At 38.8% G+C, this 14,020-nt stretch overlaps 1 protein-coding gene across 1 annotated transcript in view; it reads left to right on the forward strand.

The window, feature by feature from the left end:
* Nucleotides 1-14,020, forward strand: part of ADAMTS18 (ADAM metallopeptidase with thrombospondin type 1 motif 18) — a 157,442-nt gene that overhangs the window by 127,826 nt on the left and 15,596 nt on the right. Inside the window, exon 17 of the mRNA XM_017868658.1 lies at nucleotides 11,555-11,696. Coding sequence (XP_017724147.1) covers nucleotides 11,555-11,696 — 142 coding nt within the window. The remainder of the gene's footprint in view (nucleotides 1-11,554; nucleotides 11,697-14,020) is intronic.

Consider the following 14,020-nt stretch of genomic DNA (forward strand, 5'->3'; position numbering starts at 1 on the left):
AAAAAAAAAAAAAAAAAAAAAAAAAAACCGTCCAGTAACCTAGTATTTTGTTTATGATATCTTTTCAAATAATTTGGATTAATGTCTTTGGTATTTAAAGTATACTTTATTGTTCTCTAAAGAACGTCATCAAATTGCTGATCAGTTTTTAGCACATGCTTGTATCTCTCCAAAATGGATGGAACACAGATATTCTAAAAACATAAAATTATAATAAGCAATAAATTGTATTTTCCCAAAACTGGACTGTATATTGATATCCAAGTGATCCATGGCTGTATTCTTTAAAGGAAGTTAAATAAACAGCACATGCTTGTATCTCTCCAAAATGGATGGAACACAGATATTCTAAAAACATAAAATTATAATAAGCAATAAATTATATTTTCCCAAAACTGGACTGTATATTGATATCCAAGTGATCCATGGCTGTATTCTTTAAAGGAAGTTAAATAAAGTTCATAGGTCTTTCCATACAACAAGTATGAATTGAGCCAAAATGAATACTTTTGGAGCCAAATATATATTTACTCCAATATAAAAATGTTAAATCTTTTTTATAATCTTGTGAAATGCTAAAATCACTGTGGGAACCTACTAAAATGAAAAATGCTGTTCCATCCACAGAAAGAATAAATCTATGAATGAAAGCACTGTCCCTTTTGGCCACCTAAAATTATGGCGTATTCACTAAGTCCTTATGATGATGTAAAATTCAGCAGAAGTGTATGTTTCCCAAAATGCATGAGGATGGCACTGTGGGATTAATGCTCTTCTTTTTTTCCCTTTCATATGTATGACCTCATATTCTCCCCGTATCTTGCTAAATTTCATTTTCATCTGCTTTCATGTGTATTGATGTAGGTAATTATCATCAAAACAGTTTTCCTCTGTTCACTTCCTCTCATTGTCTGGTTTAAAAAATTAAACATTGTCCAGCCCTGTGTTAGATACTGGAGATGCACAAATGTTTAAGGTGTAAGTCAGGCCAGGTGCAAAAATTCCAGCACTTTGGGAGGCTGAGGCAGGTGGATTGCTTGAGCACAGGAGTTTGAGACCAGCCTGGGAAACACGACAAAACCCTGTCTCCATGAGAATACAAAAATTAGCTGGGAGTGGTGGTGCATGCCACTAGTCCCAGCTATTTGGGAGGCTGAGGAGGGAGGATCCCTTGAACCTAGGAGGCTGAGACTGCAGTGAGCTGTGATTGTGCCACTGCACTCCAGCCTGGGCCACAGAGACCCTGTCTCCAAAGAAAAACAAACAAACAAAAAAAATTAAGACATAAATTATGTCACCAAAACTTTATAGCCTTAAGTCTTTAAATAATGTAAAAAACAAGCATTGGTACATGGATTCCATTCTTTCAGGAAGCAACATGGGTTAGACAAGGAGCATCTGCATAAATAGCTGGGACATAGGTTGCTCTGCTACAAACTATGTGACTTTGGAAAAATCGCTGAAATGATCAGAGTATCATTTTCCTCATTTCAGAAATGATTTCCCCAGGTGAACTAATGTCTCCCACTGTGTCCTATAGCACTGTCGTGAAGTCCTTTTACAGTACCCCCAAACCCTGCGTTATCAGACAATGACTTAAGTTATCATTGTAGCTTCCACAATTGGCACAGTATCTGGAACATCATGGGATGTTTAAGAAAATGTATTGAGTGAACAACATCCAATGATAAAATTCATTCGTCCATTTAAAAAGTGCAACCTTCTTTCAAATTGAAGAAATCTTACATGGAAGCAAAAAAATAAAATGGAAGGAGAGCTTCTTTCACTGAAGCCAGGAGTGAAGGGACCAGAACCCAGCCTGTCCTTACCCCATTTCAGCCCTGAAGTCCTCTGAAGATCCCGAGGCTTCTGTAATAAACATTTTAAAAACCAACTGTATTTGATCATCTCTTGAGACTGGCCTTGACAACCATATGGTTTAAAGTCAAGTACAGCAAACAGCGTTTAAAGTAATGAAATTGGATCTCCTAAAATGCATTTGAAGAATCAATGTGCTTCCTAAAACACTTGCTTTCCCAAAGTGAATAACTTAAACCTAGGAAGTCACTGACCAGTTAGTTCACAGTGGACTTACCTCAATCTAGATGAATAGCAATTTACCCTTCAGGATGCTGAGTGTGCCGATCATTCCACTAATTTCTTGGTATTTTCTAGTACAAGGCAGGATAATACAATCCTGGAAATAATTGACTGCTGCCAGTTAACCCCAAGAAGTAAGTGCATGGTTTGATGCCAAATAAAAGTGTCTTCTGCTTCCGGTTATTTTTATATGTCAAAACTTTACAGAAGGTCTTCACGGGAAGCTCAAAATTTAAGCTAAATAGAAAACAGACCTTCACTTTTATCACTAAGTCACATGCCAGTCCAGTTTTAAAATGCAGTCTGTATTACAGACCATCCATTCTCCTTGGATCCTTGGCTCTAAATGGTTTCAACATTTGCAACAGGTGGATGTCCATGTATATAGTGCTGGCCCCACTGATTTCCTTGGGGCAAAGGGAAATACCTAAGAGTAACCAAGGATTTGTTTGACTGTCTTAGGTCTTAAATTTCTTAGTCATTATTTAAATCAATCAACTTTTTGATCTTGAAATACATACAAATATATGCATATAAGTGACTTGGAGAAAAGGAGATAATTTTCTTGACCATGTATTTCTGTATTTCCCAGGGGGGAAAAAAAAAACTAGTCATGTACATGCACACGTTAGCATAAAAGTAAATATTGATTTAGCAATCCCATAGTTTCTGAGATCACTATGGATATAGCTAATATAAAACTAAATAATTTCCATGTATTTCAACTTATTTTCTACAACATAAGTCTGGCATAAAGACTAAGGAATCTCTCATTGAACTAGTGGACTTGTTAGTCATCCAGAAGATTTAAATTTAGCTTTTATTTTAATAGAGTTTAGGATATTATGTATCAGTGACCACATTATGTTTATTTTATTCCCAGACACATTTGGGAATACCGAGAAAAACTAAATCTATTTTAATTCTTCACCCCTGAATATCTAAATTAAGTGTGTGTGTGTTGTAAGAAATTAATTTTTCAAGTGATGGAATTGTGAAAACTGAAGATCAGAGTGAAACTTTCACAAGGCTTTGCTGACAGACAGTTCATCTGAAGTAGACATATGATATGCTGGACTTTTTGAGTATGGCTGAAAACAATGTGTTTCCATGTTGAAGTTTAGGTGTAGGTAATTTAAGATCACTGACTTTGTCCTTTGTTTAAGCAATATGGAAAAGGCCTGTTTAACATACATTTTTAGGAGACCTTAGCAATAAGAATTAAAACGTACACAAGTTTTTTGGTTTTTTTTTTTTTTTTTTTTTTTTCACGATTAACTAAGGTGTCTACTTAGAGATGACACATTCTCTAGAAGTGACTAGAGATGAGGTATCTTACTAGCTCATGTTCCTCCTTTCTCTCCTCTTCCTTTCCCCCCGTTTCAATCTTTCTCTGTCTCTTTGTCTGTATCTCTCTCTCACACACACACACACAACAATGAATGAGTCACATTCTCTATCAAGCTGTCATGCAGTTGGAGTGGAGGTGAGGAAATTCATCATGAGTGTTTCATTATAAAGTAACTTCATCCCTGTCTGATAAACAAAGTGATTCAGTATGACATGATAATACAGGTTGCTATTCTATGGCTGAAATATGACCACCTGTGTTTTTACAGCATTCCTTTTCAAAAGTTTTGAAAATGGAAAAGCTCTCATTTATGTTAGGATTTTTTTTCTCTATGTTTAGCAGAAGAAAAAGGTGTTTAACTCTTTGAAAGCCCATTCCTAGTGTAATAAGGGAGAATCCTGAAGCTGAAAACTACAGCAGCTTTTCTCATGACAGTAAGTGAGAAATAGGTTAACCACAGGCTAGTTTCAAGGCAGGAAGAGACATCTAAAGAAAATTACTATAATAAACAGCTTCCTCCACTCTTTGGCCAAAGGAGATGATGGGGTGGTGGGGACCAGGTGGACAGGCACATTGATCAATGAGATGACAGTGTGAGCACCATTGACGAAGTATTACCTTGTCATCCAGCTCCTTTGTGACTCTGCCTGCTGAATTCTCCCCAAGGTAAAGGGGCTGAAATGAGTAAGGAAGTGCCTCAAGACACAAGGGATATTAGCTAAGTAGCATGGACTGAGTGAAGACACAAGACACAAAAGAAGCAGAGAAGTAATGGAGAATTAATTCAGAACAGATGATAGAAAAGTCAAACTTGAGAGGACGATTCAGAGGTGCTTTTGCAATGGCACGTCATTTGTCTAGAGATTTGCCATTTGCTATTTGAAGTGGGGGCCTCCGGTTAATTCATGGCAAATACTTTTGTGACGGGTTAGAGAACACTATTTATTTCTCCTCACTATACTCTGAGGAATGTTGATGAGTCGAATTAGAACTGTAGTCAAGGTCCAATGTGTCAGCCCACACCTTTGAAGCTGCCTTTCCAAATCCCCGATCAGGGTCTTTGTATTGCTGTCTCTTGTCAAATCCAATCACTCACACATAATAGCAATGATGATACCTGGTCGTGTTCTTCCAGCTTTGAAGCAAAGAAGAAGTCAAAGAAAACTGGCTGAATTTTAACATCACAAAAGTTTCCAAAAATCACATGAGCTTACAAAAACATGAATCCACACCACAAAACCACCCCTTCCATGAGACATAGGAGCGTAAGGAGCAATTTCTGCTTTATCAAAAAGGGCCAACCAATAAAGTCTAGTATATTTCAGTTGTTGAAACGATTATAAATAAATCCAGGGGAAAATGGATGGAGGAGATCATGTATGCTTAAATTCGATGCCAGTACGTTCAATAAATAAAATTCTCAGGTTCAAACCCAGTGTCACAAAGTAAACGTCACAGCACGCTAGGGAGGCCCAGTGTTGTCTTACCAACAGTTAACACAGTTTTTAGTATTTTAAATTAGAATCTTGGGCTTGGTGTTTCAAAGCTTGAGAGGCAATGTTGTGAGAGCGAAGATGTGAGGTTTTAGGATGAAACAAGACCAGAGACTTGAGTCCTGTCGCTGTGACTTATTAGCTGTGTGACTTTGACTATTGGTTTATTCGTCTCCACTATTGGAATTAACATCGCCTTCTTCATAATGTTATTATCAATTTTAAATGAGATAATGCAAGTACAGTGCTTTGCCTGGCACACAATAAGCACTTAATAGGCATTGTTATTTTTAAAGCAATCACATACATTATTGAGGACAGGAATTGGGTTTCCTAGGATGCATTAAATAGCTGGTCTTTAAAATCTCTCCATAACCTTTATGGCAAAATGAGGACAACTTCCTGAAGAAGAAGAAAAAAAAAAAAAGAGGCCTTAAATAATGAAACAAATACAAAGCTGACTGAAGGAATTTTAAAAGTTTTAACATTAAAATTAAAAGTGGGGCAAAAGAAGGAAAATTATTTACCCGTGATTACTCACGGTGTCCTTTGTTTTAATTTTATGTGCCCTAAACAGAAACTGCATCCCTTTCCTTCAGAGAGTGGTTGGTCGATTCCAGCCCCTGTCTGTGGTTTTCCAACTTAAGAACCTGTAAATTTTATAACTCTGCACCCTGCGGTTAGAGCTGCTGAGTGTTGTGTCTGAAGTCAGGTGTGTGTTAAAGGTAGACATTAAACAGCTCTATGGAGGACCTGGAAGCATTTAAGGAGGTTGCTTGCCAGCTGTAAACTATAGACTCCATGCCAGCTGGCTGGAAAATTCTCTGGACTAAGTCCAGTTAAGTAGACTGAATCACTGGCGGTCTTTCCAAATTTGTGCATTTAACGGCTTGGCTGTACACTCCGACATGCGGCATGGGGTTGTAAGCAATGGCATTATTGTGATGTGGTGCCATTACAGGAGGGATGCGGTGCTCCTGTGCCCTGAGGGTGTTTGTGTTCTCCAGGAATGCTGAGAGAAGCAATGGACTACTCTTGACATGGTCACCGAAAATGTTTTAAAATAGATGTGAAAAATGGGAATGATCATTTTCAAGTTACGTATTGCCCAAAATGTGTTTCCTGGCATTCAGAGAGGAAGTTAGTACCTCAGGTGGTTCTGTGCACACCTCTCCAAGATTGTCCTGCTTCCCCACATCAGTGGGAGAGGTTGTCTGTGGTTCAGTTGATGGTGATGGACACACTAAAGCACATGCTGAGATACAATCGAGGCAACCAAATTGGGGGCTATATTCTCTAGCCTTGAAATGAGAGAGAAGTCATTGTTAGATTGCAGGGTCATTCAGAATTTGGAAATTTTTAAATTTTGTCTTAAAACTGATCCAGGTGAGAAAACCTGGATTTAGTTGGGCAGGGCTACCTTCATGGGCATGGGACCTGCCCAGCTGCAGAGGACCTCATGCTTGGAAGGACCTTGTGGTTTAATGCTTCACTGTCACTGTCTTGAATTCTTAAGTTTTCAAACAATGACTCTTGAATTTTCATTTTGCACTGGGCTTTATAAATTATGTAGCAGTTTTTGAGGGTGGATTTGATTTCTTGAAGAAAATTCTGATTTTTTTTTAAGAACAGGGTGAAAGAGAAACTTTCCCACAGAGATTGTATGAGCCAAGTGGACAATCTCCAAAGGTTTAAGTATTTGCAGGCATCAAATAGTAAGAGATAAGAGGATTTCTAGGATACTCTTGGTCACTGTTCTTCTCAACACAGGATAAAGGTGGGGGCAAAGAGCATCTTAGTTATTGAGAAGCAAATAATATATTACAATTGGCACATACTTATCTTTTATATATTTGGTCTTGGTACTTATTTGTTTAAGTTTTTACTTCCTTTACAAGGCCTTTATGAGCTGATGTTAAGTAAATTCTTACATCAGCTTTCTGCTGGTTTATACAAATATTGTCTTTCAGTGTACATGATTACACATTGAACTCTGCATATGAATTTATAGTACACAGATATTAAAGGCAAGCCTTGAGTCATTTGATTTTGTAAAGTTAAGAGGCCTTCATTTCTGTATTCATTGTATGCATCAATATGTTAAGGAAATAAACTATAAACAATATGCTCTATATGCTACTGGCCATAAAACTGTAATAGTAACACACATACGCAGGCATACAACTAGCTACTGTGTATTTTATGAGTTAATTTAAAGCTGCACATTCCTAAGAATATGTACAGTAAATTGTGTGAGTTATTGCTTTTTGTTTTGGCCAGATACTTGAGTTTCATATTACCATATTATGCAATGGATTTGTTCCCCTACTGCTGTTTAATATTCTGATCAGTGCCGGTATTACCTTCAGTTCAAGGATTTTACTTTGCTGAGGATCCTCATTTTCAAGTTTAGGAAAGGGGATGCGGGAAATGCAGTGTAACAGTTTTATCCTCTTCAGAGGGGGAATAGAAATCTTCAAAGAAAACAGAAGCGTTTAATTGTTTTGTTTTGAGAGGATGTCTCACTCTGTGGCCCAGGCTGGAGTGCAGTGGTGCGACTATAGCTCACTGCAGCTTCCAACTCCTGAGCTCAAGCAGTCCTCTCTGCCTCAGCCTCCCAAGTAGCTGGGACTATAGGCATACACTACAACATCTAGTTTCTTAAAATTTTATTTTGGAGATGGGGTCTTGCTATGTTGCCCAGGCTAATCTTGAACTCCTGAGCTCAAAAGATCCTCCTGCCTCAGCTTCCCAAAGTGCCAGGATGATAGGAGTGAGGCACTATGCCTGGCCAGAAACTCAGGTTTTGTTGCTTTGTGGCTTCTTTGCTGTAATCGTCACCAAGATTTGTTATTAGTAAGTGATAGCTACAAAGCTTCTTTAGATGATGATGTGATTTTCTCTTCCACCTCAGATTTACTAAACTATTTGCATTCCTTTTATAGGATCTAGAGCAATTGATTTTTTGAGACGGAGTCTTGCTCTGTGGCTCAGGCTGGAGTGCAGTGGCACGATCTCGGCTCACTGCAAGCTCCGCCTCCTGAGTTCATGCCATTCTCCTCCCTTAGCCTCCCGAGTAGCTGGGACTACAGGCGCCCGCCACCACATCCGGCTAATTGTTTTTTATTTTTAGTAGAGATGGGTTTTCACCATGTTAGCCAGGATGGTCTCGATCTCCTGACCTCGTGATCCACCCACCTCGGCCTCCCAAAGTACTGGGATTACAGGCGTGAGCCACCGCGCCCAGCCCTAGCACTTGATTTTTAACCCAAGTAACTGTGACTGTGTTGTTTGTCTATATGAATCTGTCTCATCTTCTCCACTGGGGGATATCGCTTCTCCTCCTCCCAAAAGTCATTGTTTTGTGTCTTCACCATGGAGGTCACAAGAGACATGATAGTGGCTTAGATCAGGGCAGCAGCAACATATATGAGGTGGTAAGATACGAGAGAGGGTGAAAGTTAAAGTAACACCATTTCTGATCTATTAAATATGAGTGTCAGAAAAAGAGAAGTCTAAAATGGGTCCAAGTTTTTATTTTGGCCTCATCAACTGGAAGGGTATTCCCTATGAGCAGTCTTTCAGGGAGAGGCAGGAAAGTTAGACATTGATACACTTTTAAGCATTCAAGTGGAGATGCCAAGTAGACAATCTAGTATAGGAGATGGGCGTCAGAGGCTGGGCTTCATCCATAGCTGTGCATCCAGTATGGTAGCCATTAGTCACATGTGGTTATTGAAATTTAAATTAAAAGGCCTTTTACTTTGACCACGCGAGTGCATTTCACGTGCTCAGTAGCCACATGTGGGGCAGCTACGGTGGTCACATCCTGGTGGAGATGAGGGGAGATGGAATCAGTGTGTAGTAAAGAACTCAGACTTGGAGCCAGGACAGGGCATCCTGAGTGACAGTAGGGGAGGAGGAGGAGGATACGGATACAGACGCAGAGACATGTTTGACAATGGGAGATTGTGTGAGTTCCCTTCTTGTTGATTGCATTGATAATCTTTTATGGTTGGCTTGAGTGAAGGTCTGGGGAAGCTTGACATCTGGTTGTTTTTGCTTAATACTGGTGATGCTTTTATCATCACAGTCTTTTTCTTAAACACATTTTTTTTTTCTTAAACATGTCCTGCTGTTCACAGCAACATTTAAAAATGTTTTGCAGTGAAACCACAGGCTATGTATGGCTTAGGCTCTAGAATCTGTCTAAAAGGTGAAAGGGGAATATATTTCAAATGCCTGTTGAAAATCTGTCAAACTACTTTTTTAATCAGCAGAACATAAGTCCTAGAAGCTCAAAAGGCAAGAACTAATGTTCTTTTATATTTTCTTTGCATTTCTATTGGGGATCTGTTCCCCTATGGCAGAAAATATTAGAATCTAGTTTGAATGGGAGGAATGGGGTGGTATCAGAAAGTGGAGATGAATAAGTTAATTTCTTTCTGTATAGCACTTAAACTTAAGCTTGCCTCTACTACGTGCGTATGTGTGTGATGCCACCCCTTTGTATTGCAATACCATTCTGCCTTGTGGGCCTTAGCGCACCATAACTCTTATGCATTGCACTCATACTGTATTGCCACACAAGTAAATACGGTACACTACATAATTTTCTCTGGTACAAGGTCTCTGAGTTTTTGTTGCATTAAAAAAGAAAGCAAAATAAGTGCTACATTTGAAATACTGCTTTAACTGAATAAGAAATTGAACTATCAACCGGCATCAGGATCATCTTCTGAATGTAAAACTGCTCTCACAATTCTAGTTTGACCATGAATAAAACTATAAAGTTTCTGTATTTACTTAATATCAGATGAAAACATGAACAGAAACACTGCAGGAAAGCATACTATTTATTCAAAAATACTATGGAAATAAAGCAAGCATAGTATTTATTCAACATGTATGAAATGTTGTGTTAAGTTGAACACAGGATTCCAAGAACAGCTGTATGGCTTAGCTGTGAAAGTTTAAAAGAAAAAAGAAGCAAAGCAAAGGCTAGAAAGATCTTCAAAACTAAAAGACTCCTAAGACTGATTCTGAGATTTTTTGATTAGCGACTGATAATAATTGGGCATTTGTTCATGTAATGGTACTACCTGTTGTGTTTCGTATTGATACTGTTTTGGATGGGGGTGGGGGAACACAAATCCATCTATTAACATTTTGATTGTTTCTGGGAGGCATCAAGATTTGTTTTGTTGCACTACAAAGTGATGTGTACATCATGGAATCTTAAGAGTCAGTCATAATACTTGTAGAGACATTTAAGCCAGTAGCAAAATAGAAACCATTGTGTAGCATCCTAAAGAGTGATCTGGTAAAATGAAGGGCCTTGAACAGCAGCCACCCACCCAACTCTAATGGAGGTGGGATCCCACCAGACGGAGACAGAGCCAGGGGTTCCTATTTTTAACTGGCAATCAGCTTTGCTTCTTGGGCATGAATGCCCAGTTCTAGTGGTAAAGTATTTTCCACAAGATTCATGGAGTGGGAAAGAACCAGCTATTTATATTCATGCTTTGAGCTGGAATAAGAAAAAAAAAATGAAAGAGGAGTAGTTAAGAGGGCATTAAGAAGGCAGACAGATATGTTTCCTACATCAAAAACAAGGTGATGTATTTTTGTATTGTGTAGGCACATTTTGGTTGGTGGCTTTATTTAAGCTCAGTCCCTAATCACTTGTGTGATCTTGCACAAGTTCTGTTTTTTTGTTTTTTTGTTTTTTCAATGAAAACATAGGCAGCTACATTATAGAGTTGTTAGAAGAATGTTTTATGATGCATTAAGAATGCCTGCAGAGTGCTGGGCACTTGGGAAGTGCCCAAAATGTGATTGCTCTTATTTTAGTAGTCAGACTTTATAGGATCAGATTTATCCTAAGTTGTTGCCTTTTCGGAGGTTAAGTCTATTCTAATGCCTATATTCCAATTCGTGATTCTGAACATGTTTCTTTTTTTCTTACCTGCTCATCCTTGCACATGGTTAACAAATTCTCTTTGGGAAAATTTTTCTATGGAAATTACATTAGAAACACATTTGTATTCTAAAGTTGACGATAGCAAGTCTAAGTGGGGTATTCTGTGGGTTTTGGAGTGCTTCCCTTGTTTCAACTCCACTAGCACTCAGGAGAGAGCTTGTAAGTTGTGACCTATAGATGTAGATTCAGTTTTAACTATTATCTGTAAGGCACCACTCTGTGTTTATCATGGTAGGTTTTTAACTTAGGGTTTAGACCCAACAATATAACCTTTCTGTCTTCATTATAATACATATACGTGTGAGAGAGAGAGAGAGAGAGAGAGAGAGAGAGAGAGAGAGTGTGTGTGTGTGTGTGTGTATGTACGGTATGGGCTTATGGCAAATGTCAGTTGTGTTTTGCTCTTTAGCATCTGCCTAAATCACAGTTTTGATAACATGAAGTTACACATTTTAAAGTGTCCTGGGAAAACCTTAAGTCAACATAAAACATACTTGGGAACAATGAAGTATACCAATGTTAAGGTCAAAATGTCATGTAAATATCTTTAAAATGTTCGGTAAGACTTCTGGAATTTCAGGGTCTGACCTGTATCTTGATCTCTGATTTTTATCTTACACTGTCCAGATTCTGATGCAAGGCAAAAATCCAGGGATAGCTTGGAAGTATGCACTTCCCAAGGTCATGAATGGAACTCCACCAGCCACAAAAAGACCGGCCTATGCCTGGAGTATCGTGCAGTCAGAGTGCCCCGTCTCCTGCGGTGGAGGTAGATGATTTTCTCAGTCTATCTTCCAAGTCTGTATCTCCTAAAACAGGTTCTTTCACTCCAGGCATCTTTAACATAACGTGGTTTACATAAGCCACCCAAGAACTGTCTTTTATAAGAACCGTCACCATAAAAGCAAATATTATGGTATCATTTAAGGATTTTCCTATGTGGTAAGGAATCAACTCTCAGAAAGCTCAAATCAACCACAACCAAGGCTCAAAACTTACACATCTAAAACTGATGGGAAATACATATAAAATATATTGACTTATTTACAAATATAAGCATATTTATATTATATGTATATATGTTTTTTTTTTTTTTAATTTTCAGCTTATAATTTAGTTTCCCCCAGTCTTGACTTTTCTGTTGTCATAAACCTTCCATTTGGAAGTTGGAAAAGCTAGGGTCAAGGCAAGTGAGGACACAAACATGGCAGACTTAAGAGGTCTATCCGAAACATGGCTACCCCCTCAGGGGTAAGGCCAGCAAAGGCTCTCTCACTAGAGGAATGGATTAAATCTGAGACAACCCTTGCAAGGAAGGAACAGCAGCAACCATCTATGTGGTGAGGACAAGGAAGGCATTTTATTTAGATGTGAACAATGTCACATATTTGGGGGTTAAAGAATTGTCACACATGCTCATTTGGGAGGAAGAATAAGTGCCCAAAAATAAGTTCCTGACACCAAAGCATGAATGTTGGTCTCTCATTTCCTATTTTTCACAGCACCTGGTGACAGTGAGACTTCCTACTGGTTACATCCCACTAAGCATTATAAGCCTTCTTAGAATCGGAGACAGAACAAAGACACAGAAAATGAAGAAATTCTTATATCTGAGAGGCCTATCTATAGGTCCATGCTAATTAACAAAATATGAAAAAATACTTTTTAAGTATACATATATAAAATAATTAAAAAGTAATATATTTTCTAGTAATACACATTTTAAAGGCAATGGGCTATAAAGAAGAAAGGTAATCCCCATAATTTGTAAATAGGCAATAGCCAATGTTAATAGTTTGATCTATATAATTTTATTTTTCCCGTATGTACATGTAAGCAAACATGTGTTTGACAGACTCACATGCCATGAGTATCATTTGTATCCCTCTGTACTGAAATCACGTTACAGACATCTCTTCACATGGTTTCATTTAGTCATAGATTATGAGGTTTTTCTTATATCCATTGTTTCTTGAGAACATTTCCAATAGCTTTCTGGTATTCCAGGGAGAGCACAGTGCCTTGGGAAGGAGAGAAGTTGGATTTGCTTTCCATTTACAGAAACTAAATCCAGCCAAGGAGAGGATGCAGAGGAAGCCAGTTGTGGAATTCTCACCTTGCCCTGACTTAGCAACCCCTTCACATGACTCACAGACTCTGATGTGTCCTATATCCAGGAAAAAAAGAATTCAGATGAATAAGTCCTATTAAAGGCAACAGTTAACTTCAAGGAATGTTGATTTTGTTGTTGTTGTTCTTTTTTTTTTTTTGAGATAGGGTCTCACTCTGTCACCCAGGCTGGAATGCAGTCGCACAATTATGGCTCACTGCTGCCTCAACCTCTGGGGTTCAAGCGATCCTACCTCACCTTCCCCACCTTCCCAAGTAGCTGGGACTATAGGTGCCTGCCACTATGCCTGGCCCATTTTTTTCTTTTTTATAGAGATGGGGTTTCACCATCTTGCCCAGGCTGGTCTCAAACTCCTGGCCTCTGGCAGTCTACCTTCCTTGACCTCCCAAAGTGCTGGGATTATCAATGTGAGCCACCGTGCCCAGCCTTGATGTGGTTTTCATTAAGTGTCTCCTGAAAGCAAACCTGCTTCAGCCCCAGGAGGTGGACTAACTGCTAATCATTATAGCAGGAGTGACTCATTTTTTTCTCAGATTACATTTGAAGACAAAGTTCCAATGGAAATAAAAAACACAATTCTATTATTCATATATTTTTTAAAAAATGTATGCCCCGATAAGAAGTCCTGAAATTAATGTTGAAAGCAAGGCAGTGGGATGCCACTAAGGAAGCAAAAGCAGAGGCCAGGCGCAGTGACTCATGCCTGTAATCCCAGCACTTTGGGATGCTGAGGCAGGTGGATCACTTGATATCAGTAGTTCGAGACCAGCCTGACCAACATGGCCGTCTCTACTAAAAATACAAAAATTAACTGGGTGTGGTGTCACACGCCTGTAATCCCAGCTACTTGGGAGGCTGAGGCAGCAGAAGCAGTTGAACCCCAGAGGCAGAGGTTGCAGTGAGCCAAAATCACGCCACTGCACTCCAGCCTGGGTGACAGAACGAGACTCCATCTCAAAAAA

This window comes from Rhinopithecus bieti, unplaced genomic scaffold (genome assembly GCF_001698545.2).
Source record: "Rhinopithecus bieti isolate Rb0 unplaced genomic scaffold, ASM169854v2 scaffold_2574, whole genome shotgun sequence".
NCBI classification, from domain to species: Eukaryota; Metazoa; Chordata; class Mammalia; order Primates; family Cercopithecidae; genus Rhinopithecus; species Rhinopithecus bieti.